The sequence below is a fragment of the Bos indicus x Bos taurus genome, chromosome 23 (assembly GCF_003369695.1).
Source record: "Bos indicus x Bos taurus breed Angus x Brahman F1 hybrid chromosome 23, Bos_hybrid_MaternalHap_v2.0, whole genome shotgun sequence".
In the NCBI taxonomy this organism is placed as follows: Eukaryota; Metazoa; Chordata; class Mammalia; order Artiodactyla; family Bovidae; genus Bos; species Bos indicus x Bos taurus.
The window spans coordinates 8867406-8893921 of NC_040098.1; the positions used below are offsets into that span (position 1 = coordinate 8867406).

Below are 26516 nucleotides of genomic sequence, written 5' to 3' on the forward strand. Positions count from 1 at the left end.
ACTCCCGAGCCATGAGGATGGGGAAATCAGGGTGTTTTATTGACGGTGGCAACATACAGACCCCACGCTTAGGTGCGCGGGCGTGGCAGGGCCCGCGCCCAGGCTGTGTGCTTCCCCTTGGGGCTCCCAGGGGCGAACTTCTCCTGCAGCTTCTTCCACGTGCCTTTATTCATCTCCTTAAATTCATCCAACGTATCTGCAAAAGAAGACGACAAAAAAAAAGTGAAGTGTAAAATATTACACAGGCTGGCGTCAAGGGCTTTCGCCATACAGGCATGCCTCTTTTCACAGAAAAAAGGATGTGCACAGCCCCAACTTCTGAGAAGCGAACCAAGCAGGGTAACAGACAAATACCGCGAGTGTGGACGAGCACTGGTGTGCCGAGACCGCGCCCTGATAGCGGCCTCTGCTCACATGGTCCCCATGCAGCATCCAAGCAGGGCCCGCTCTGCCCCACCTGAGCCAGGACACAGCACTGCTGTTGTCAGCTTCGCAACCCATGCACCCAGAGGCTCGTCACAAAACGACCTGAGCCACAGGGACTGTCTCCGTTGTACAGCTGTGGGGACTTGAGGCAGAGTGGGTAAGGGAACCTGAGCAGGCTCCACGGCAGGAAGCGGCAGAGCCGGGGTCTGAACCCAGGCACTTACGTTCACCCACACCACGGAGATGAGCGGACACCCTCGACTCCAGGAGGGCGCTGGGCCTGGGCCCCCGTCCCCACCCACCATTTCCACACTGGGTCCCCTCAAACAATCAGGTTCCTCATCTGTGAAGTGGAGACATAAACACCTTCCTCAAAAGTTGGGAGCTGTCTTTTGTAATAATTTTATTGATTTCTGACTGTGCTGGGGCTTCACTGCCGTGCAGCCTTTTCTCTAATTGCAGTCGGCAGGCTTCCCATTGGGGGGCTTCTCTTGTAGCAGAGCACTGGCTCTCAGGCTCACTCTCTGGAGCACAGGCTCAATAGTTGTGGCTCACGGGCTTACTTGCTCTGAGGCACGGAGCATTTTCCAAGATCAGGGATTGAACCCGTGTCTCCTGCATTGCTTCTGCATTGACAGGAGGATTCTTTACCATTGAGCTACCAGTGAAAGTGAAAAGTTGCTCAGTTGGGTCCGACTCTTTGTGACCCCACATACAGTCCGTGGAATTCTCCAGGCCAGAATACTGGAGTGGGTAGCCGTTCCCTTCTCCAGGGGATCCTCTCAACCCAGGGATCGAACCCAGGTCTCCCGCATTGCAGGCGGATTCTTTACCAGCTGAGCCACCAGGGATGCCCCAAAGGTTGTGACCTTTAAAGGAAATAATGAGGTGATGTACTTGGCACCTGGCCCACACTCAAGGAAAGGTGCCATCTTCACAGACGTGAAGGCAGCAAGAGCCAGTGGGGCCTTCGCTTAGAAACACATCCACCCCTCCTCCGCACCCCTAAGCAACCAGGGCAGGGTTTCTGTCTTAGCACCAGCAAGGTTTAGGGCCAGGTGGCTCTTTGTTGCAGGGCAGACCTGGCGCTGTGGCAGCATCTCAGCCTTGACCCACCGGATGGCAGTAGCAAACTGCCCCTTCCTGCCAAGCCTGACAACTAACGTGGTCTCCAGACGCTGCCAGAGTTTCCCTGCAAGGCAAAATCACGTCCTAGTCGAGAACCACTGGTCTAAAGTCCCTCCAGGGCTAAAGTTCTATGATACCTAATTTTACTTATATTTTAAATTTAGATTTTCACATTAATTTTCATAGCCTGGATTTCCATCTCTTAATGAAACTTATGGAGAAAAAAGAATAGCTGTTCTGAACAAAAAGGTAACTTGCTGTTGCTGCTGCTGCTAAGTCACTTCAGTCGTGTCCGACTCTGTGCGACCCCATAGACGGCCGCCCACCAGGCTCCCCCGTCCTGGGATTCTCAAGGCAAGAACACTTAACATTATTACAATTATTGTCAGTGGACTCTCGACTAAATTAGGACCTGCACCAGCATCCTACCCCGATTTTTCCAGAAGTCCAGGCTGCCTCGTGGGGCACAAAATGGGATGCCGTGGGCTCCCTGTCCCAACAACCCCTGATGCTCCTTCAGAGACTCCGGGACCCCACACCAGGGTGGGCACACTCGGGACCGACATGGCGGCCACATTTCAGCGTCGCCAGACCCTCAGACCCTCACTACAGGCAGCGCAAGGCGCTCTCCTGCCCTGCCAGAGGAGACAGTCCGTAACCTGATTCCAGAGTCGCAACAAAAACATGAGGCTTGCTTGCTGTGAGAGCTCATCATCAGCCGGTTTCCTACGGCTGAGCTCCCCGCCGTCCCAGGACAAGCTGCAGCACAGCCAGCTGGGGAGGTCTCGCGTCTCCCCTTCTTGGCATCCCTGTTTCCCCCGACCCAGCGTCCCGAGGGTTAACAAAGGGCAGAGGCTGAGCCTCTAGAGCTCCTTTCTGTTCTGATTTCAAGTTCAAACTTTGCTTAAACTCTTTAGGGTCCTCACAATAACACTGTGCATCGAAGCTTGTAATTACATGGGCCTGGAGACATGGGGGTATATTCACTTGGATATGCATAAAATTGCCAATAAAGTAATTCTGCCTGGCCAAAGTATCTTTACCCCAGTTTTTCAGAGAGTACTGTAATAAAAATAGGATCAGGGTCAACACACAATGGCAGATGACACCACCAGGTTTTAATCTGTTCAGAAGGCTAAGAGTTTTCTGGAAGCCTAAATCCTCAAACCTTAGTGGCTGAAGGATACCAGAGAAATAGGAAACAGAAATTTCTAGAGTACCAGAAGGCAAATGCTTCAGGGCCATGCCCTCCCAGAGAAGGTTAGCCTATTTTTATATGCGGCGTCCTTGGCAATAAAAATAGTAATTTTCCAGAACCTGCCTGTTTCAACCCAGGCTCCCCCTGCCACCACCCGCCACGTGCCCCTCCGGTGACAATGGAGACGGGGAAGAAGGAGGGGCTGGGCGAGGCAGGGTATTTCCTTTCTTGTTAATCAGGGTCTGTCAAGGACTCCAAAACAAACCTAGTTAAACCCGTATCTAACCCGCAGCCCATGTCCCCATACACGTCCACTGAATGGCTTTTTGTTTTAATTAAAACCCTCATTGTTTATAAAGCCCTCTTAGGACCATAAAAATAAAATTTTCCTTCCATCCTGATTTCAACTACTTCCATTTGGCAAATACATATTCCCCTGTTCCCTGCTGCCCAGTCTTGAATTTAAAAGCTCTGAAGATAAATTTGCTTCTTTTAAATAACGCCTTTGACCTTCTCCATATTCTATGACCAAAAAACATGAGCCCTGTAGCTTCAGAACTTCCTGTGGGCTATTCCACAAGACTCTCCATCAAGCGCAGCTGTCTTATTAGAGGATTCCCCGTGGCCACTCAAAAACCCATTTGCAAACCAACTAGAAACAGCAGCAGCTGCGCTTCCCATACCTGTGGACAGGATCAGCTTGTACTCTTCCAGGGACAGGCCGCTGAAGCTTGTTTCTCTGGGGCGAGGGTACTGGTCACAGGGGCAGAGAGGAAGGGGGAAGAGATTAGTTCCATGGCACACCCAGGGCCCACATCGTGGAGAGAGGCAAGCTCTCAAGGGCAGTTCACAGGCCTTGGGTGTCCAGAGGCCAGAGAGAGGGGAGCAGCGCCACCTGGAGGCCACACCAGCACCGTCCAGAGCGGCGGCTCTGAGGCCAGCAGGCGCCTGAGCCTCTGGAGACCCGGGCTGGGTTGGGAGGGGCTGGGTCCGTGTCTCTAACCAGCCCCGGGCAGTGCCATGCTGCCGCTCCCAGACCATACTTTGGGTCACGAGGATTTAGGAGAAATCCCCTTTTCATGCAGACTAGGCCATGTGTATTTGTGGAGTTAGCACATTTTTCAAGACTGGGGAAGAAACACAGTGGAATTTGACAGCAGACACGTTGGGGCTGAGGAGAGGCCCAGCGTTTTCTGACAGGACTTCCCGGTCACCTCAACTTTGTCACCAGTGTGGCAGGAGGTGGGCAAATCTGTGTGAGACCCAACAGCTGTCAGACACGCCCAGAAGCACCCCCTGGCATACAAAACGTGGCTTTTCTTAAACATTACAAACAGCTTTCGTTTAGGTGACCTAAAAGCCTCTAACAAGTACCTTAGTTGGCTTGGTTGAAATTACCGGTTACATTCGAAAGTAGCAAAACCACAATTCTACACAAAACATCATGTAATCAGATTTCCCTCCCCTTACTGGCTGTCTCCTCAGAGGGCTGGGGACAGAGAAGCCTGTGGCCACTCACCTTGTGTTTGTAGTAGTTTGAATGGAGCCGTGCCAAGCTCTCATACATCTCATCACAGGCCTCAGGCTCTGCAACCTGAAACACAAAGAAGCCCGAGAGAGTGAGCAAACGGGCCCTGCCCGCACCCCGGCCTGCACCTGGTACCTTGAGGAAGGACCCCACCTAAGTCAGGCCTTCCCAGGAAGCAGGCCTGCAGCTGTGCGCTGGCTTCTCTGCCACAGGTCCTGCTGTTAGAAATCTCCCTTTTGGAATAATGATTCCACCTCAGCAACCCCCCAACCTGCCGAAAAACTCAATCGGCAAATCAACATTTGTGGGGCACCCGTGATGCGTGAATCAGCAAGCCACCGAGGTGGGAGGCACTGCAGTAAAATCCCACGTGGGCAGGAGCGCAGAGGGCAGTGCGGGCTGCAAGGCGGCAGAGGAGGCGAGTTCCCGCGTGCCCCAGTGGTCAGCAGGTGGCGGACGTGGGGCTAAGCAGGGTTCTGCAGAAGGCACAGGCGCTGGGGAGGGTGGAGCGGGCCTTCCCAGTGGAGGGGCGCTGTGCACAGGCAGGAGGCAGGGGCAGCCTGTGCCTCAGAGGGGGCCACCTCAGAGCGGGCTGCTTGGCCGTGGGCCTGAGCGTGCACGGGAACGAAAAAGAGAGCTTTGTGAGTTAAGCCTTCACAATACAGATTCTCTTATGAAAGGCAAAAAAAAAAAAAAAAAAAAATCATCTGAACTTTCATCTGTGGTGAGGAGGGAGCTGCTGAATTTGTTTTAGGATGAGACAGGTAAACTGAGGAGAACCGAGAGTGAGAGTCAGTCAGCTGCTGTGAGGAAGGGCAGGGCCCCGCTTGCAGGACGCCTTGCAGACGGAGGAGGACAGCGGCCCCCCGGGAATTCCAGGGAGGAAGGGCGACACATGGAGGAGACGCGGGTTTTCCCCTTGCACGCCTCTTCCTAGTTTTCCCTTCCTTCTGCCTTTGCCAGTATTTAGCTACAGTTCCTCATATTATTCTGCCAAGAATTCTGAAAGCTCCCCAGAATGAAACTTTCTCTTCAATGTTTTCTCCCAGAATTCAAATGATGGATTTTTCCAACTTAAATCCTTTCTCGAAGAAGAAAGAACATGAATAAGTCAGCAGTTAAGTGTTTTAGAAAGGCGGCTCTGCTTCTGCCTCCGTGTGCGCGTCAGGTAATGTCCCCACTTTACAGCAGACAGAAAAGACAATCTGCCACTGAGTTCTGCTCGCTCCATTCCCCGGTTCAGGCCACCTATCAGCGCAACGCCCAGGCAGCCACATCAGAAGAGAAGAGGTGAGGGGCTGAGGAGGCAGCCAGTGTTTGCTGAATACTAACCAAAGGCACTGTTTGAATGGATCGGGGTTAAAGGGCTGAAAAGAAAGAACGGCTGGAAAAACAGGAGGCCGGTGACTGAGTTCTGATTCCCCGAAGCAGCGCTTTCAGAGAAAGTCCAGCTGGAAAAGAATCTGCAGCGTGCACTTTGCGGGAAGAGCATTTTGAACGTTCTGTCTTTGGCAGGGCGTGCAACACTAAGAGCTAACCAGACGCCAGATGAACAGAAGGCGCAAAAGGAAAAAGGGTAACAGCAGCCAGACTTCCAGCGACGACTGTGTAGACTGTCACAAGGCAACTGGATGGACGTGTTCACTTCTAAACTGACGAGAACTCCGGTGTGCCCGGCCCAGGCTGCAGCAGGCGGCCGTGGCTGTGGGCAGCAGCGGGTCAAACCACCGTGTCTGGATCCGGTCCTTAGGAGCTCTGGGGTATTGGGCAAATCCTCTCTCTCCTGACACTTAATTTCCTGAGAATGACGACATTCTCTCATATAACCACAGATCCATGAACAAATTCAGGACATTCAACACCGACACAACACTTCCATCTATCCCAGCGTCCATATTCCAACTCTGTCAACTGCCTCAGTAAAAATCCTTGTAGGAAAAAGTACTTTAGGCCCAGGCTCGCCTCCAGCACTACCTGCCACATTTCCTTCTCTTGCAGCCAGGACACCTCAGCCTTTCTCTGTCTTTCCTGTATTGACATTTTTGAAGCATACTGGCCAAATTAACCTTTCTTTTAGAAGAAAAGATAACGATATTCCCTATTCCTGAGGGTGACGTGAGGATAAGTGAGGTAACGCGTGGACTGCTCTGAATTCAGGGCCTGGGACGCTAACGAAGGTGGCTTCTATTAGCAGTCAACAGTTACAGCAGACACAGGCCTTCGCTGCACCACCTACAAGGCGAAAGAGAAACCTTCAGGATGAGCCCCGCGACAGCAGAGTGAGGGCGTGTGGAGGGCACCCCGACGCCACTAGCGGAGCCAGGAAGACCCACCTAGGACCCCGGCGGGGGCAGGCAGCAGTCCCCACAGGACGGCTGCTCCCCAGGCACGGGGCCGGGCCGTGCCCACCTGAGGGGACAGCAGTGGATCAGCGCTGCTGGCGTGACTGCGGGGCGTGGCTGGAGGCGGAAGTGACTCCCGAAGCTTCGCTCCGGCCCCAGTTGATCCTCCAGTCCTGACCCTGATGGCTCTCAGTGGGCCCCAAGCGCCCCACGGTCACCCCCGCGGAGATCACGCACCGAACCTGTGTCTGCCAGGCTAGTGGCCGCCTGCAGCACCTGCCCCCCACCTGCAGGCCCCGCGTCCTGACCTTTCGCTCCTGCACCGCTGACCACTGTCCCAACCCAGCTCTCACAGTGTGACTCTGGCCAGCACCCTGCCTGGCTCCCGGCCGCGCAAAGACCGCCGGCGTGCTGCGTCCTCCCCAGTCTGAGCTCCCACCAGACCCTCGCCCTCAGGGTCCCGCCAGGAGTCCCCGCCTGCCCCTCCTCTGAGTGCGATGGTGTCGGGGGCTGGAGGCCTGCTCAGCCACCTCCTCTGTACCCTGGGGGGAGGGCAGGGGGTCCCCTTGCTGCCCAGCGCTTCCCACCTCTGGCAGAGCAGGAGAGCAGAGGGGAGGGACAGAGAGAGGAAGGGGTCACCCTGCAGTGCGCCGCTCAAACAGCAAGGCGACCCTCTGGGTTCCTTCAACCTTTCAAAAGCCTTTAAGTATTAAAGAGAGAGTCTCCCAGACACTTTCCATAACGTCTGGAGCTCACTGAATAATCTGACAATCACCTCTAAATGACCAACCACCAAAAAATGAACTTGTCACTCCATTTCCATTTGAGGTCAGAAGGTGTCTATACAAGGCCGTAAAGGTAGCTCAGTGGAGGTGATGGGAGCTGAGGTATGGCAGTTTCTGGCCAGTTATAACCGCCTAAGCAGAGATGGAACCACGGCCAATTCTGGGGTTCTAGTCACACCCAACCCAAGCTCAGCAATTACAAAATAAGTCTTATTTACTACTTAAAAGTACATCAGTAGAAACAATTCTCTAATTCCAGAAGCCTTGCCACATACCTACGTCCTACACTTTATTCACAGATTCCAGCACAAACACTGAATTCTAAAACAGTTTTCCCTGATGAAGTGTACTGTGCACTTTAAGAAACATTCTCATATACAAGCTTTAAATTACCTGATTTTGCATTCACACCTAATGAGATTACGGACATTTTAGGACTAATAGCAGCACTGGGTTTGAAAAAGGCAGCAAGGGATATTGTGAAAAATTCAGCTCTGCTCCCTAAATGTGAATAAAATAGATGTTCAACTGACAAAGTGTCCTTTATGGCTCTATTTTCGCTCCTTTTGCATTTCCCCTGCTCAGTCGTCAGTAAATTTCTCTTTACCATATTAAACTTTTATACATACAAATCTACATCGTTGCCGCAGGCACTGATTTCGATTTTCAAATTGAGTTTTGGGTGGTGACAGCAGTTGGTACAGCGGCCCCTATGCTCGTCACACAAAGGGACGCATAAGCACTTTTGGGAAAGGGCGCTGCAGATTGCTTTGCTAATTAAGGTAGGGCTGGATTCGGTCCAGGAGGATCTATGAAAAAAGGTTTCCATGACTTAGTAATGAACTTCTGAAATGAGTTCATTCTGTTATGGGAGTCTTTTCCCTTGAGTTCAAGTAAAAATCTCTCTTGAGCACCTACTATGTAGAGTGCTCTGCTAGGCGGCTGCCAGGGGACATAAAGACCCAGCCTCAGCTCCAGAGAAGCTGACAATCAAGCTGAGACAAGATACACACACAATAAAAATAAAAAATGACCAGGACAGAGTGTAACTGAGTGCCAGAGTTATGGCAGAAGCTAGTGACGAGGCCTGGTTCCCACGGCAGGTGTGGCAGGGAAGGTCTGGGTTTCACTGCAGTGACAGCTCAGAGTGATACAGAGTCAGAGGCACTCACTTTGAAGAGTAGACTTCAGAGCTGGACTCGGTGGAATGGGGATCAGGGGGACTGGGAGGAAGAGGCTTGAAAAACCAGGGGGACAAGGATGGTCCAGGGGCTTAAGTGGCTCCAAGGCCTGGGAAGCCACCAGATTCCTAACAAGCCCTGTGTCTGCGCTTTCATCCACAGGGCACTAGGTTCTCGAAGGTTAAGAACCACTGAGGGGGCTTCTCTGGTGGCTCTTCCACCTGCCAATGCAAGAGACACAGGTTAGATCTCTAATCTGGGACGATCCCACATGCCAGAGAGAGACTGAGCCTGTTCGCCACACTGGTGAGCCTGTGCTCCACAGCCTGAGAGTCGCAACCCCTAAGCCCACATGCCAGAACCCCCGAAGATCAAGCGCCACAACCCACGAGCCCACGCACCACAACCCCGAGCCCACGCGCCACAACCCCCGAGCCCACGTGCCACAACCCCAAGTCCACGTGCCACAACCCCCGAAAAGACCACGTACAACCCACGAGCCCACACGCCACAACCCCCAAAAAGACCACGCGCAACCCATGAGCCCATGCGCAACCCATGAGCCCACGCGCCACCCACAAGCCCACGCGCCACAACCCCGAGTCCACGTGCCACAACCCCCGAAAAGACCATGCACAACCCACGAGCCCACGCGCCACAACCCCGAGCCCACGCGCCACAACCCCTGAAGACCACGCACAACACCTGAAGACCACACGCCATAACCCCCGAGCCAATGCACCACAAATCCTTAAGACCACGCGCCACAATCCCGAGTCCACATACCACAACCCCCGAAAAGACCACGCGCAACCCACGAGCCCACGTGCCACAACCCCTGAAGACCACGCACCACAACACCTAAAGACCACACGCCATAACCCCCGAGCCAATGCACCACAAATTCTGAAGACCACGCGCCACACCCCCCAAGCCCACACGCCACAACCCCACATGCCCTAGAGCCCATGCTCAGTGCAAAGAGAAGACACTGCAATGAGGAGGCCGTGCACTGCATCTAGAGACAATCCTGAGTGGCAACAAAGACTGAGCACAGGCAAAAAAAATACCCACTGAGGGCAGAGATCAAGATGGCGGAATAGAAGGATGTTGAGCTCATCTCCTCCCACAAATACATCAAAAATATCTCCATGTGGAACAAGTTCACAGAATACCCACTGAACACTGGCAGAAGATCTCGTATAACCAAAGCTGTAAGAACAATCACCACATAACTGAATAGGATGAAAAAATAAAAATAAAAGGAATCAGGACAGGAGGAAGCTTTCATTTCAAAGCAAAAAGGTTCCCTCATCCTGGGAAGCCCCTTCACTGACTGGGAGGCCCACTGGAAGACAGAGAGCCTCAGAGGAGAGTGCAGCACCGGCCTGTGGAAGGCAGGAAGAGGGAGACAAGCAAGACAGCACGGGCGCCCTTGCTGCACTTCCCAGCCACCCGGACACACGCCTGCTGGCGTGGAGAATGGCTGGGGCTGGCACTGGGCCTTCAGAGGGCTCGCCTGGGCTGTGCAGAGGCAGCCCAAAGGGCCTGCAGTGTGGTCTGAGCTGCAGTTGCAGGGCGGGGGCTGCACGTCAGGATAGAGCCTAGGTCTGCCACAGAAGCCACCCCTTCAACGTGGGGGCAGGGGGATGGCACGAGCCCGCCACAGCAACCTTGTTCTCAGGGTGTCACAGTGGGCACGGCTCTGCCCCTCTGAGCTCTGGGAGTGTGCAAGTGCCAGTGGATTGCCCACACGTGGAGGCGGGGCTGAAATCTGAGCCGATTCCTGGAGGCTGAACGACCAGCAAATTTATGCGGGCAGCAGCATCCAGGGGACATCTGAGCTGATTACCGGCGCTCCCCTAGCTGGGGCAGGTCTGGTGCCAGCAATAACAAACGCTGTGGGCACACATACAGGGAAGCGGGGCTGAAATCTGAGCTGATTACTGGTATTCCCACAGCAGAGGTGGGGCCGAGGGCAGTGCCAACAACAGTGTACTTTGAGAGCACGCACAACAGGTGGCAGGAAATGTCACAGAACACGTGTCCAGGGAGACAACTCCTGGGGAGGAGCACACAGCAGCTCCTTTGCCAGTGGGAGCACGCCAGTCCCACCGACCTCACACCACAGCTTGCAACTGGATTTGGGGCTTCTACTGCAACAATTGGGGGTTAGACCCTGCCCCTAACAGGGCTGTGACAAGCACAAAGCAAAGAGGAGGCCCTGCCCAGCATCCAGGGCAGGCTGTGGTCACCACATCAGCCACACTGCCATCAGGGGCCAGCACACTGCGAGTGGACACGGCAGGCATCTGTAACAAAAACAGCCCTCACACCAAACATACTTGACTCACACAGGCTACACAGGGGTGTTCCCATTCAAAAACAGCTGTTCATGATCACAGTAGATAACCATTTTCCCTAGATTCAGAGTCACAGTAATATAAGTAAAATAAAAAAGCAGAGGAACCTTTCTCAGCAATAAGAACAAGAGAAATCCCCTAAAAGAACAAACAATGAAACACACCTCTCCAGTCTACCAGATCCTGGGTTCAAAAGAAAGGTAAAGAAACGGTGAAGGAATTAAGAAAGGCGATGGACAGAAATGCAGGTGACTGTAACAAGGAACTCACCTCAGATAAAATGGCAACCCACTCCGGTATTCCTGCCTGGAGAACCACTTGGACAGAGGAGCCTGGCACACTACGGTCCATGGGGTCACAAAGAATCAGACACGACTGAGCGACTAACACACGGTGTTAGATGAGCAGGTGATACCACTCCAATGGCAGAAAGTGAAGAGGAACTAAAAAGCCTCGTGATGAGGGGGAAAGAGGAGAGTGAAAAGGCTGGCTTAAAACTCAACATTCAAAAACTAAGATTATGGTGTCCAGTCTTCATGGCAAACAGGTGGGGGAAAAGCAGAACTGTTAGGGAAAGCGCACTGACTCAAACTGCCCGCCCTGGCCAGGCACCACAGTTTTACGACACGAGGCCCTGGTAAGGAGCACGGAACTAATGAGCCACCATCAACAGGGAAAGTTCGGGAAAGGTCAAGAAGGGACACCTGCGCCCAACCGCCTCCCAGAATCCTTCTCGCTGGCATCCATCTTGGCTGAACAAGGCGTGCACCACCAGGAAGGACTCTGAGTCAGAATGATTGGCTAAAGACAACCCGGAAACGAATCCCATCACATAAAACCAGAGGCTGTGAGCCACATGGCAGAGCTGTTCCCCTGGGTCCCCTCACCCCACTGCTCTCACCCGGGTGCCCCTTCCCAATAAAGTCTCTTGCTTTGTCAGCTCGTGTGTCTCCTCGGACAATTCATTTCTGAGTGTCAGACAAGAGCCCACTTGGGGCCCTGGAAGTGGTCCCCCTTCCTGCAACAGAGACAGTGACAGATTTTATTTCCTTGGGCTCCAAAATCACTGTGGACGGGGACTGCAGCCACAAAATTAAAAGACACTTGCTCCTTGGAAGAGAAGCTACGACAAACCTTGACAGCACATTAAAAAGCAGAGACGTCACTTTGCCGACAAAGGTCCATCTAATCAAAGCCATGGTTTTTCCAGTAGTCAGGTACAGATGTTAGAGTTGGACTATAAAGAAAGTTAAGTGCCGAAGAATTGATGCTTTTAAACTGTGGTGCTGGAGAAGACTCTTGAGAGTCCCATGGACAGCAAGGAGATCAAACCAGTCAGTCCTAAAGGAAATCAACCCTGAATATTTATTGGAAGGATTTATGCTGAAACTGAAGTTGCAATACTCTGGCCACCTGATGCGAAGAGCCGACTCACTGGAAAAAACCCTGATGCTGGGAAAGATTAAAGGAAGGCGGAGAAGGGGGAAACAGGATGAGATGGTTGGATGGTATCACTGACTCAATGGACATGAGTTTGAGCAAGCTCTGGGAGATGGTGAAGGACAGGGAGGCCTGGCTGCTGCAGCTTACGGGGTCACAAAGAGTCAGACACGACTGAGGGACTGAACAGAAACAAACATAAAGAAGAAGCGCTCAAAATCAGAGAGCTCAACTGCCGATGAAAACTAAGCTAAAGGCAATAAACAGCAAACCAAGTAATGCAGAAGAATGAATAAGTGATCTGGAAGACTGTCAACTACAAACTGGCATTTGCCAAGAGCATTTGCTAGCAACTGAACAGCAACACGGGCCTTTGCCGCCTGCCTCTGTGGAGGCGGAACCCCGTGCTGCTGCAGCCGCTGGCCTTCCACACACCCTGAGGGGAGTTCAGGGTGGAGAGGGGGGCACTCTGTGCTCCAGGGCAACTGGTGGAGCAAGTCTCTAGACAGTAAGGTGTTTGCAGGAACTGATTTCACAATCCCAACCCTTGTATCTCTTCATATCTAGAAAAGCACTAACTCCCTTCATGGTGACATTAGCTCCTCCTGACCAGCAGAAAACCTTTTGTAAAGTAAGCACTTAATTGCACTGAACCCCCTCTTCACCAAAATCTTATATACTGACCTTCCCCACCGCCTCTTTGCAGCAGTCTCTTGGAGCTCTCCGAGGCGCCGTCCCCTGGCAGTCCTCATTTTGCCCCAAATGAAACACAACTGGCAACTCTCACGTCGTACATCTTTTTAGTTAACAAGGCAAAATAACAGAAATCAGTTAGAATGGCAGAGAGAAAGACAAATGGAAAAAAAAAATGAAAGCAACATATAAAGCTTATGGGATACAAAGCGTGCCAATCTATGCATAAGGATTTCAGAAGAAGAACGTTAAAGAAATTATGGCTGAAAACTTGCCAAACCTGAAGAAGGAAACAGATACTGAAGTACAGGAAGAACAGAGGGTTCCAAACAGGATGGACCCGAACAGACCTACACCAAGAAGGACCATGATTAAAATGGCAAAAGTTAAAGATAAAAACAGAACTCTTTAAGGCAGCAAGAGAAAAACAAAAAAGTTACAAGGGAACCCCCATAAGTATCAGCTGATTTCTCTGTAGAAACTCTGCAGGCCAGAGGGAGCAGCAAGACATAGTCAAAGTCCTGAAAGGCAGAAACCTGCAACCTAGGGTACTCTACCCAGCAAGATCATTATTTAAAATAGAAGGAGAGAGAATGGATCTCTCAGACAAGCAAAAACTAAAAGAATACAGCAATACTTAGACCTATCCTGAAAAGAGTATTGAAAGGTCTTCTCTGAATAGAAGAGAAGCAAGAACCTAGAGGAAAGGGAAAATCACAATAGAAGCAGCAAATATATGAAAGGATTGTAGATCACTTAAATAAACCAAAACATACATTAAAAAAAACAGAAAAAAAATTTGTGAAAGCAATTATAACCACAATGAACAACAAAAGGATAAACATGAAAACGTAAAACAGGACATTAAAATCACATCATTCTTACTTGGGAGAGTGGAATAAGAAAGTGTGGATTTTTTGTTTTTAATGCGTTTGAGCTCATACAACTACTGGTCTAAAGCAAACAGGTACCATCAAACCATAAAAGGAAAAACAAAAAGAAAGGAACAAAGAAAGGAAAACGAGATTTAGAATGGCAATAAGCACATACCTATCGATAATTACCTTAAATGTCAATGGACTAAATGCTCTGATCAAAAGACACAGAATGGCAGATTGGATAATAAAACAAGAGCCTACAATATGCTAAACACCCACTGTAGGGCGAAGGATCACCACAGACTGTCCCACTCTGTCCATGGGATTTTCCAGGCAAGAGTACTGGAGTGGGGTGCCACTGCCTTCTCTGACTTAGTAATATATATGAACCCAATACAGGAGCACCTAAATAAATAAAACACATTCTATCAGCCATAAAGGGAGAAACTGATGGGAATACAATACTAACAAGAGATTTTAACACCTCTGACATCAACCAGTAACGCTGAAGAAACTGAAGTTGAACGGATCTATTAGACCTACAAGACCTTCTAGAACTAACACCCAAAAACGATGTCCTTTTCATTATAGGGGACTGGAATGCAAAAGTAGGAAGTCAAGAGATACCTGGAGTAACAGGCAAATTTGGCCTTGGAGTACAAAACGAAGCAGGGCAAAGGCTAACACAGTTTTGCCAAAAGAACGCACTGGTCATAGTAAACCCTCACAAGAGAAGACTCTACACATGGACATCACCAGATGGTCAATACTGAAGTCAGACTGATTATATTCTTTGCAGCCAAAGATAGAGAAGCTCTACACAGTCAGCAAAAACAAGGCCAGGCGCTAACTGCGGCTCAGATCATGAACTTCTTATTGCAAAATTCAGACTTAAATTGAAGAAAGTAGGGAAAACCACTAGACCATTCAGGTATGACCTAAATCAAATCCCTTATGATTATACAGTAGAAGTGAGAAATAGATTCAATGGATTAGATCTGATAGACAGAGTGCCTGAAGAACTATGGACAGAGGTTTGTGACATTGTACAGGAGGCAGTGATCAAGACCATTCTCAAGAAAAAGAAATGCAGAAAGGCAAAATGGCTGTCTGAGGAGGCCTTATAAACAGCTGAGAAAAGAAGAGAAGTGAAAGGCAAAGGAGAAAAGGAAAGATATACCCATTTGAATGCAGAGTTCCAAAGAATAGCAAGAAGAGATAAGAAAGCCTTCCTTAGTGATCAATGCAAAGAAATAGAGGAAAACAATAGAATGGGAAAGACTAGAGATCTCTTCAAGAAAATTAGAGATACCAAGGGAACATTTCATGCAAAGATGGATACAATAAAGGACAGAAATGGTATGGATCTAACAGAAGCAGAAGATATTAAGAAGAGGTGGCAAGAATACACAGAAGAACTCCACAAAAAAGATCTTCACGACCCATATAATCACGATGGTGTGATCATTCACCCGGAGCCAGACATCCTGGAATGTGAAGTCAAGTGGGCCTTAGGAAGCATCACTATGAACAAAGCTAGTGGAGATGATGGAATTCTAGTTGAGCTCTTTCAAATCCTAAAGATGATGCTGTGAAAGTGCTGCATTCAATATGCCAGCAAATTTGGAAAACTCAGCAGTGGCCACAGGATTGGAAAAGATCAGTTTTCATTCCAATCCCAAAGAAAGGCAATGCCAAAGAAGGTTCAAACTACTGCACAATTGCACTCATCTCACACACTAGCAAAGTAATGCTCAAAATTCTTCAAGTCAGGCTTCAACAGTACATGAACTGTAAACTTCCAGATGTTCAAGCTGGATTTAGAAAAGGCAGAGGAACCACAGATCAAATTGCCAACATCTGCTGGATCATCAAAAGAGCAAGAGTGTTCCAGAAAAAATCTACGTCAGCCTTATTGGCTACACCAAAGCCTTTGACTGTGCGGATCACAACAAACTGTAGAAAATTCTTCAACAGATGGGAATACCAGACCACCTGACCTGCCTCCTGAGAAATCTGTATGCAGGTCAAGAAGCAACAGTTAGAACTGGACATGGAACAACAGACTGGTTCCAAATTGGGAAAGGAGTACATCAAGGCTGATATTGTCACCATGCTTATTTAACTTATATGCAGAGTATATTATTCGATATGCTGGGCTGGATGAAACAGAAGCTGGAATCAAGACTGCTGGGAGAAATCTCAATAACCTCAGATATGCAGATGACACCACCCTTGTGCCAGAAGGTGAAGAACTAAAGAGCCTCTTGATGAAAGCAAAACAAGAGAGTGAAAAAGTTGTTTTAAAACTCAACATTCAGAAAATGAAGATCATGGCATCTGGTCCCATCAATTCATGGCAAATAGATGAGGAAATAATGGAAACAGTGAGAGACTTTATGTTTTTGGGCTCCCAAATCACTTCAGATGGTAACTGAAGCCATAAAATTAAAAGATGCTTGCTCCTTGGAAGAAAAGCTATGATCAACCTAGACAGCGTATTAAAAAGCAGAGACATTACTCTGCCAAAAAAGGTCCATCTAGTCAAAGCTACTGCTTTGACTATGGTTTTTCCAGTAGTCATGCATGGATGTGAGAGTTGGACTATAAAGAAAGCTGAGCACCGAAGAACTAATGCTTTTGAACTGTGGTGTTGGAGGAGACTTTGAAAGTCCCTTGGAAATCCAACCAGTCAATCCTAAAGGAAATCAACCCTGAATACTCATTGGAAGCTGAAGCTGAAGCTCCAATACTTTGGTCACCAGATGCGAAGAACTGACTCTCTGGAAAAGACCCCAATGCTGGGAAGGATTGAGGGCAGGAGGAGAAGAGGACGACAGAGGATGAGATGGCTGGATGGCATCACCAACTCAATGCACATGAGTTTGAGCAAGCTCCGTGAGTTGGTGATGGACAGGGAGGCCTGGCGTCCATGGAGTTGCAAAGAGTCGGACACTACTGAGCCACTGAGCTAACTGACATCAATGGACAGATCTCCCAAACAGAAAATCAATAAGGCAACAGAGATCCTAAATGAGACAAGAGAACACTCAGACTTAATTGATATTTTCGGGACAGTACATCCGAAAAATCAGAATACACATTCAAGTGCACGTGGAACATTTTTTAGGATCGATGACTTACTAGGACATAAAACAACCTCAACAAATTTAGGAGGACAGAAATTATTCCAAGCATCTTTTCTGACAGTAACAGCATGAAACAAGAAATCAACCATAGAAAGAGAAACGGGAGGAAAAAAAAAAAGATTACATGGAGACTAAACAACAGGGTACTGAACAATCAAGGGGCCAATGACAAAGTCAAAGAGGAAATTAAAACATACCTTAAGACAAACGACAATGAAAATGCAACCAGACAAAGCCTATGGGACACGGCAAAAGCAATTCTTGGTGGAAAGTTCACAGTGATGAAGGCATTCCTCAAAAAAACAAGAAAAATATCAAATAATCCAACACACCAGTTAAAAGAATTAGAAGAAGGAGAACAAGCAAACCGAAAGTCAGAAGAAAAGAGACTGAAAACCTCTGGCTAGGCTCACCAAGAAGAAAAGAGAGGGGACCCAAACAAAGAAAATAAAAAATGAAAGAGGATAAATAACTGACATCATAAAGATATAAGAAGCTGTGAGAGGGTACTATGAACAATTATCTGCCAACAAATTGGATAATCTAGAAGAAATGGATGTTTCTAGAAACATACAGCCCACCAAAACTGCATCAAGAAACAGGTCATTTGTTTTGTTTTCTGGTTGTGCCGTGTGGCTTCTGGAATCTTAGTTCCCAGACCAGGGATTGGACCTGGGTCATGGCAGGGAAAGCTCCGAGTCCTAACCACTGGACCACCAGGGAGTTCCCAAGAGGAAACAGATAATTTGAACAGACTGATCACTAGAAGTGAAATGGAAGCTGTAATATAAAAAAACTCCCTGCAAACAAACGTCCAGGGCCAGATGGCTTCACTAGGGAATACTACCAAACATACACAGAAGAACTTATACTGCTCCTTCTCAAATCCTTCTTCCAAGAGACCGAAGAGGAGGGAACACTCCCAGAGTCATTCTATGAAGCCACCATCACCCTGACGCTAAAACCAAAGACACCACCAAAAGAGAAAACTACAGGCCAACATCTTTGATAAATATAGATGTAAAAATTCTCAACAGAAGCCCAGCAGGACTTCCCTCGTGGTCTCGTGGTTGAGAATTTGCCTGCCAGTGCAGGGGACACAGGTTCAATCCCTGGTCTGGGAAGATCCCACACGCTGCGGGACGACTAACCTTATGCGCCACGCCTACTGAAGCCGCGTGCTTTAGAGTCTGTGTACCGTGACGACTGAGCCCACGTGCCGCAAATGTGCAACCTCATGTGCTCTAGAGCCTGTGCTTCACAAGAACAGCCACCGCAGTGAGAAGCCCACACGCTACAACCAGAGAGCACTCCCTCCTCACCAAAACCAGAGAAAGCCCATGCACAGCAACGAAGACCCGGCGCAGCCAAAAACAAATTAATAGTTAATTAAAAAAAAAATACTAGCAAACCAAATCCAGTAACACATAAAAGGGATCGTACACCATCATCAGGTTGTATTCATCCAAAGTTAATAAGAATGGCTCAACATACGCAAATCAGTGTGATACACCCTATAAACAAAAGATAAAAATCACATGATCATCTCAATAGGTGCAGAAAAAGCATGTGATAAAATTCAGTGTCCACTCATGATCAAAAACTCCTATCAAAGAAGGTATAGAGGGAACATATCTCAATATAATCAAAGTTTACTTATGACAAACCCACAACCAATACTCAACAGTGAAAAGCTGAAAGCATTCCCACTAAAACCTGGAACAAGACAAGGATGCCCAGTCCCACCACTTCTATTCAACATGATATTGGAAGTCCTAGTCACAGCAATCAGACAAGAAAATAAAAGGTATCCAAATTAGAAGGAAGAGGTAAAACTGTCACTGTATGAAGATTATATGATCCCCCAAACAGAAAACCATAAGATTCAACCCAATAACTTTTAGAGCAAATAGATGAAATTAGCAAGGTAGGGCTTCCCAGGCAGCTCAGTGCTAAAGAATCCGTCTGCCAACGCAGGAGCCGTGGGTTTCATCCTTGGGTTGGGAAGATCCCCTGAAGAAGGAAATGGCAACCCATTCCATTATTTTTGCCTGGGAAATCCCATGGAAGGGTAGCCTGGCAGGCTAGTCCATGGGGTTGTAAAAGAGTCAGACACGACTCAGTGACTGACAACAACAAAGCAGGATACAAGATTTAATGTACAGAAATCAACTGTGTTTCTCTACACTCACAACGAAACATCAGAAAGTAAAAAAAAAAAAAAAAAAAATCCTTTTAAAATACCATCAGAAAAACAAAAAACATCCTAGGAATAAACCTGACCAAGGAAGTGAAAGACTTATACGCTGAGAACTATAAAACACTGTTAGAGGAAACCGAAGATGATTCAAAGAAATGGAAATATATCCCATGCTCTTGCATTGGAAGAATTAAAATGGTTAAAATGGCCATATTATCCAAAGCAATCTACAGATTTAATACAATCCCCATCGAATTACTCATGATATTTTCCACAAAACTGGAATAATCCTAGAATTTATCTTTAACCATAAAAGGCCCAGAATTGCCAAAGCAATCCTGGGGAAAAAGAACAAAGCTGGAGGCATAACCCTCCCTGCCTTCAGATAATAATACCACAAAGCTACAGTAATCAAAATAGTATGGTATTGGCACAAAATCTGACATATACATCAGTGGAACAAAGTAGAGAGCCCAGAAATAAGCCCATACAGGTCAATTAGTCTTCTACAAAGGAGGCAACCATACAGAATGCAGAAAAGACATTCTCTCTTTAGCAAGTGGTGTCGGGAAAGCTGCACAGCCTCCTGTAAATCAATGACGTTCGATTACTTCCCCATACCACACACAACAAGAAACTCAAAACGGCTTAAAGTTAAACCTAAGACATGATACTATAAAATTTAACTAAAAAGTTAAACCTAAGACATGATACTATAAAATTCCTAGAACAGACATAGGCAAAAGAAAAAATAAACAGGACCTAATCAAACTTACAAGCTTTTGCAAAGCAAAGGAAACTATAACAAAATGAAAAGTCAACCTATGGACTGGGAGAAAATATGTTCAAACAATGCAACTGACAAGGCTTAATTTCTAAAATATACAGAACAGCTCATACAACTCAACAACAAAAACACACACAATCCAACTGAAAAATGGGCGGAAGACTAAACAGACATTTCTCCAAAGAAGTAATACAGATAGCCAACAGGCACATGAAAAGATGCTCAACATCGTTAATTATTAAGAGAAATGCAAATCAAAACTGAAATAAGGGATTACCTCACACGAGTCAGAATGGCAATCATCAAAAACCCTACAAACAACAAATGCTGGAGAGGGTGGAGAAAAGGGAGCCCTCCTTCCTGCTGGTGGGAAGGCAAACTGGTTCAGCCACTATGGTGAACAGTACAGAGTTTCTAAAAAACTAAAGAGTTGTCATACGATTCAGCAATCCCACTCCCAGGCATATATCTGGAAAAGACTAGAACTCTAATTAGAAAAGGTACACGCACCCCATGTTCACAGCAGCCAAGACATGGAAGCAGCCTAATTGCATCAACAGAGGAATGGGTAGAGAAGATGCAGTACGTACATGCAATGCGATACTACAAAAAAGAATGAAATAATGCCATGTGCAGCACCATGGATGGACTGAGAGATTACCGCCCTAAGTGAAGTCAGTCACAGAAAGGCAAATAGCACTTATCTGTGGGATCTAAAATTGATACAAACGAACTTATTTACACAACAGACTCATCCACATAGAAAACAATCTTATGCTTACCAAAGGGGAAGCAGGGAAGGGACAAATTAGATTGGGATTAACAGATACACAGTACTACACCTAAAACAGATGAACAAGGACGACTACACAGCACAGGGAACCATATTCAGTATCTTGTAATAACTCACAAGGGAGAGGAATCTGAAAAGGAACATCCATACGTACAACCGAATCACTCTGCTATATACCTGAAACAAACAGCACTGCAAATCAACTATACTTGACAAAAAGCACTGACTACATTACGGCCAGTTTAGGGGGCAGTGGGGAGAGGCCCTCGCTGGGCCGGAGCAGGTGCTGGGGTCCAGTGCCGGGGGGGGACACAGGCGATCAGAGAAGAGTGAAAGCCTCACCAAGCTGCACTAGTCCAGGAGGCAGCAGGCAGGCCCTCAGATCTCTAGGGGGGACCCACTGACAGCGGCGGACAGTCTAGATCGCCAGTGGGCGCACCTACATCTCTGAACACGCCTAGAAAACTGCCATGCCTTGGTCTAAACGCTACCTTAACTCCCCCCAGCTCCATCCAGAACTAGGGGAGAAAAAGAGACGGAGATACCTGCATTCCCTCAGGCCTGATTCTCTTCACAACGGCTGCTTTGCAGTGGGCTCAATATTACAACTAAAAAATAGCACAATCCGCCCTCAGGTCATGCCTCAGTCACTACAGAGGAGCCACACGGTGGGCGACGCTGGATGGCGGCACGTGCCAGCAGACGCCACGCTGAGCCACAGACCCAGGCCTTGACTGGATGACTGAGAAAACAGGAGAGAAAACCTTTTCAGTTCCCCCGCTGAGGAGCTGGACGTACTTCCTACAGTACTGCCACCCCCCAAAAGTTCAACTCCTTTCAAACGGGGCTGCTATTATTTCAATTTGGGTATTTAATAGAAGAACTCCCTGGTGGGTGAGCCCCTTCCTGGGTGGCTCCTCCGAGTTGAGCCCCATTCTAGTTAAGTGGGCGCTGCCAGGAAGCCGCCTGTGCACCTAATGAACTCATTAGAAGGGCTGGCGCCTTCCCCTGTACTTAAGTCAACAATTACTGTTGTTTTGCCACCTTCTCCCGTGTTGTGATTCTTTTATTAATCTCTTGGTGCTACAGGGAACACGCACTATCTTAAGGAAACTGGATTGAAAGGAGGCAAAATCCATAAACATTAACTCTAAAAAACTGCACAATAGAACGGAGGATGAAAGAGGTGTTAAGCAGTGTTCTCTCTTCCCACCAACCCCTCCCTCTTGGTGGGCTGAGGGTGAAGTGGACCATGAGATTCCCCAGAGGGCAAGCTGCAGGGGGATAAGTGGAGGCAGCTATTTTTGTGCTCTGGCTTGGGGTCTGAAGGATTAATTTGCTTTCTAGGGGCTCTGGCTTTTCTGTGCTCCTGTCCCACCTGAGGATGGTCTTTCCCCATGTACACTGGGGAGGCAGGGGTTGGGCCAAAGAAAAGCAGGTGGGTAAACTGAGAGGTGTTTCATTCTTTGCCCAAACTGTCCATGGGCCAAAGAGGTTTTGAGCAGGAAACGAGGGGAAGGGAGGGCTTGAAGTTCAGGGAACAAGACTCCTTTCTAACAAGAAGAAATAACTTGGGAGGAATGGGAGCTAAGGGAAGATCAGGCACAAAGGAGACCACGCTCCCTGTCCCGCCGCTTAACTCCCAGGGAACTCCAAATAGGTCACTTTTCTGATTTCATTTGTTTGCAAAGTGAGAATAGCAGTGGTGACCTCACCTCAGCCGCACTAAGGATTAGACTAAATGAGCTCATGCACAAGTGTGCCATGCACGCGTTCCGCGTTACCATTCAGGTGCAGGGAGCCTCGAGGCCGAGAGCAGGACTGCCTGTCCCTCCCCTCTATGGGAACATACACGCTGCAGAGGAGAGCCTCCCCCTCCGGTCCTGTCTTTCCAGCAATCGGCAAAACCAAGGGGGAGATCCACAACGATCAGCTGACTGGGTCAAATGCCTGCCCCTGGCTGCCAGTTTAATGAACCACCTTTCTTTCTCAAGGTCTTTATAAATGATTCGGGGGTGTCAGTGGGAGTGACTCAATGCTGTTCTCAATTCCAGCAAGGGACTGCTCCTTCTAAAAATTACCGCAAAGATTTATTAAGCCTGGGAGCATTCTCAGGCGACAGAAGGATGAGGGACCACGACAGTGGTCCTGAGTAATGTGCCTGCTGCCACCATGATGCACCGGTTCACTCTACCAGGGACGCATTCATCAGCAGCTCGGGAACCATCAACTGAGCCATGAGTCCATCTGCAGCCATGACTCAAATTTGTGTGGGCCTTCTACTCTTCAGAACCGTCTCCCTAAGTGATGACAAGGGATGACAACTCCAAAAGAGAAAGCTCAATCCTCCTTTTCTGGCTCTTCTTAAACAGTCAAGTAGGTGAATCTCACCTTCCCAGGGTCCAACCTCTGGCAGCTTCTCTGCTGGCTGGTTTCACCACTCGAATTTCATCAGAGTTAAGTCAGGTGCCTGCCCAACTGTAACCTCCCTGGTGGTAAGGACCAGGTTCTGTCCCTCTTCTGCCATTCCTGCAGTTCCCCACAGAGTGAGCTCTCAAATTAATTCTCACCTCTCAGGACACAGAAATACTCCCATCTCACTCTTCACTACTTCTCTCCATCTAGATCTGCTACATCTGCAGCTACATTCAAATGATTTTTGTCTCATGAGCCATAATCATAATTTATTTACCCATTCATTCATTTACTGAGTGTCTTTTATGTGCCAGGAACTATGCTAGACGCTCTGGGGAGAAAGATAAAAATAGCACCGGCTCTATTCTCGGGAAGCTCACACTGAAAACACACAGGGTGCAGAGCCCTAGAAAGACCATGGGATTCGCAGAGCTGGGAACAGTTATGACTCCTGCCTTCAAGATCTTTATACTCTGGGCCAGTGAAGACCACTGTAGGAAGTGTGAAGGCCCTCATTGTTGTGGGACCCTCACCCCATTCCCGAAGCCCTGAACCAGACATCCCGTCCACGCCCACCACCCGGTCAGCACTTGGTTCCTGTCATGCCCCTGGGCACGTTGTTCCTGTTCCATCAGGGAGGCTGGCTTGGCTTTGGGCTGGGCTAAGTTCAAAAAAGGCAACATTCCTGCTTTGACAGGTTGTGGCCAAATTTCAAAAAAGTCATTTCTTCAGAATGTGTGTGTACATACCTATCACATCTCATGTATCTGACCTCTTGCCTGAGCCCCAGGCTCAAATATCCCACTGTCAACTTGACATTTGCACTTGGAAGTAAATCCACTTCAGATCTCAAGTTAAACACGTCGAACACCAAATTCAGGATGCTCTTCCCACACCCCACCTGCTCCTTATCTTGCTTCTTCCTCAGCTCAATAAATAGCACCACCCTGCACCCAAGTAGCTCAGGCCAAAACATTCTATCTATCCTTGGTTCCTCTTCCCCTTTACCCTACATGTAATACATCAAAAAGCCCTGCTGATACAACCTTCACATTGCAACCCCAATCTGGCCACTTCCATCTCCTGTGCTGTCATCTTATATCCAAGCCACCACCATTTCCTGTCTGGGCTACTAGAGGAGCCTCCTCTCCAGCTGTTCCTATTCTTGCCTCCCTATAAACCATTCACTGATACAACCAGAGTGGTCTTAAAAAAAAAAAAAAAAGAGTACATTAGGTTACATCAGTCGGCTGACTAAGCCTCCAGAATAGCTTCTCTCTGGTATTTATGATTAAATCCAACTCCTAACCAGAGCCTGCCTAGAACACCCTATGATGCCTGGCTCTTGTCTTCTTCTGACTCACACGTCTTAGCAAATGCCATTTCACTCACTACCCTTCAGCCACTTGGGCTTTCTTTTCTGCTTCCTGCCTCAGGACCTTTGCACGGCCTGAAAGAACACCAGGCGTCTTCACTGTTGGCTCATCGTCTTCCCTTAGGCCTCATCTGTCTCACCTCCTCAGTAAGGCTTTATCTATTATACCCAAAATTACGGTTTCACCATGGTACTCTGTCTCATACCCATCACAGAACTCATCTAGACTGTCCTAGGTATGTCTACTTGCTTACTGAGTCCTGAACTAGGACGTGAACAAATTTCAAGTGGGTGGGACCTCATCTAATTAACTGCTGTCTCCCCAGCACCTGGCAGTTCCTGGCACATAACTGGTGCTCCATAAGCACGTGCTATGTGAATGAACAAATCCCAGAGCCGCAGCACTGACCTGGAGGACAGCAAGAACACAGGTCCACTACTCACACACAGGGGCAGAGCGTGAGGGCTCAAACGTGCTGCACGGGTTAGGGGGGCCCAGGAGACACACCAAGACTTAGCGGGCGTCCTGCGGAGGTCCTTGGACAACAGCTCAGTCACTGAACAACACTCAGAGGTACTGGGATTGTGTCAGGGGAGCAACAAGCCTATGATTGTCATCACCTAAGGCTGGTGCCGTGGGACAACCTGGCTGCACCCTGAGTCATCGAGAGTGTTTAAAAACAGAAGCCCTAGAGATTTTGATTCAGTAAGGTCGAACGGTCCCAGGCTACAGGATTTTAAAAAGCTTCTTTATGAGCCTGCAAAGTGCAGCCGGGTGAAAGCGCCCAACAGAAGACAGGATGCCCGCTCTCCGCGGGGCCTCTGGGCGTTAGGGGGCTCCCGCGCACGTGCGCCCGGGCAGCAAAGGCGCGCGAATGCGCAGGCCCGCCGCCGGCCCGCTCGTGGGCCCGCCCCGCCTCGTCCTCCTCTCCCCTCGCCCCGACCGCCTCCCCGCTGCAGGCGGGCCCCACAGCCTGGTCACCTGGGTGTTCTCTCCCTCCCGAAAGGCCTGCGCTACCCGCTGCCGCAGATAAGCGCCCAAGTCCCGGCCCCGTTTGGTCTCGTCCACTGGCCATTCCTCACACAGCTTAAGAAACCGCCGGTAGCGGCTGGCCGCCATGTTAGGCCCCGCTTGACTCCGCCCCTGAGGGAGGAGTCGGAGCGCACAGACGGCGCTTGCGCAGTAGGCGTCGCTAGCTGTCGAAGAGGCGGGCCGGGAGGGACGAGCGAGGCGGCGCGCTTGCCACTCTGAGGGGAGGGCCGCCGCTCGCTTGCCTTTGCAAGTTAATTCAGTGTTCCTCCTCCAGGAACTAGCCCAGCTCCCAGGGGCAAATCAGGCGTGGAGTATTCTAGGGACAGCTTTGCTCTTCTTTTGCAATGACTGCACAAGCTCCAGACTAAAATAACCTTCCTCTGAGACCTCTGCTAATTTGCGTAACTGATTATTTTTGCATGTAAATACAGGTTCGAAGAAGATGTGTTTGAACTTAACCACGTGGCATGCACAGGTGGCTCGAAGCCCGCACATCACTCCCCCTCCCCGCCCTTCTCGCTCCCCCTGTACTTGTCGCTACCACGTGGTTCTCTGCCACGACTCTGAGTGCTCCTCAGCCCTCGTCCCTTTCCCCCCAGCTCCTATTGGTATCCTTCCGATGGTCCCCTCCCCAAGTCTGCCACTTTTCCCTGCTTGAGCAATATCTGCTGGGTTGATTCAATTCGAAAAATTTGTTTTACCAAGCCGTCTCCTTTACATCTCCAGATGCATGTAATGTCCAGATTTTTTTTTTTTTTCCTAAAGATACCTCCCCTCTTCCAGATTTTCCTTAAGAAAAACT

General features: G+C 48.8%; 1 protein-coding gene across 1 annotated transcript; it reads right to left on the bottom strand.

The window, feature by feature from the left end:
* Positions 1-16: 16 nt before the first annotated feature.
* LOC113881143 (ubiquinol-cytochrome-c reductase complex assembly factor 2) lies at positions 17-25841 on the bottom strand. Its single transcript, XM_027523949.1, has 4 exons — positions 25664-25841; positions 4272-4346; positions 3436-3505; positions 17-196 (listed from the first exon to the last, which is right to left on the bottom strand). The coding sequence occupies exons 1-4, from the start codon at positions 25799-25801 to the stop codon at positions 69-71; spliced, it is 411 nt and encodes a 136-aa protein (XP_027379750.1). The 5' UTR covers positions 25802-25841; the 3' UTR covers positions 17-68.
* Positions 25842-26516: the final 675 nt, after the last annotated feature.

Coding starts and splice junctions, on each gene's coding strand:
- LOC113881143 (XM_027523949.1), bottom strand. CDS start 25,801: ATGGCGGCCAGCCGCTACCGGCGGTTTCTTAAGCTGTGTGAGGAATGG. Junction 4,347..25,663: donor GGGAGGGAGAGAACACCCAG/GTGACCAGGCTG, acceptor TTTGTGTTTCAG/GTTGCAGAGCCTGAGGCCTG. Junction 197..3,435: donor CAAGCTGATCCTGTCCACAG/GTATGGGAAGCG, acceptor CTTCTTTTGCAG/ATACGTTGGATGAATTTAAG.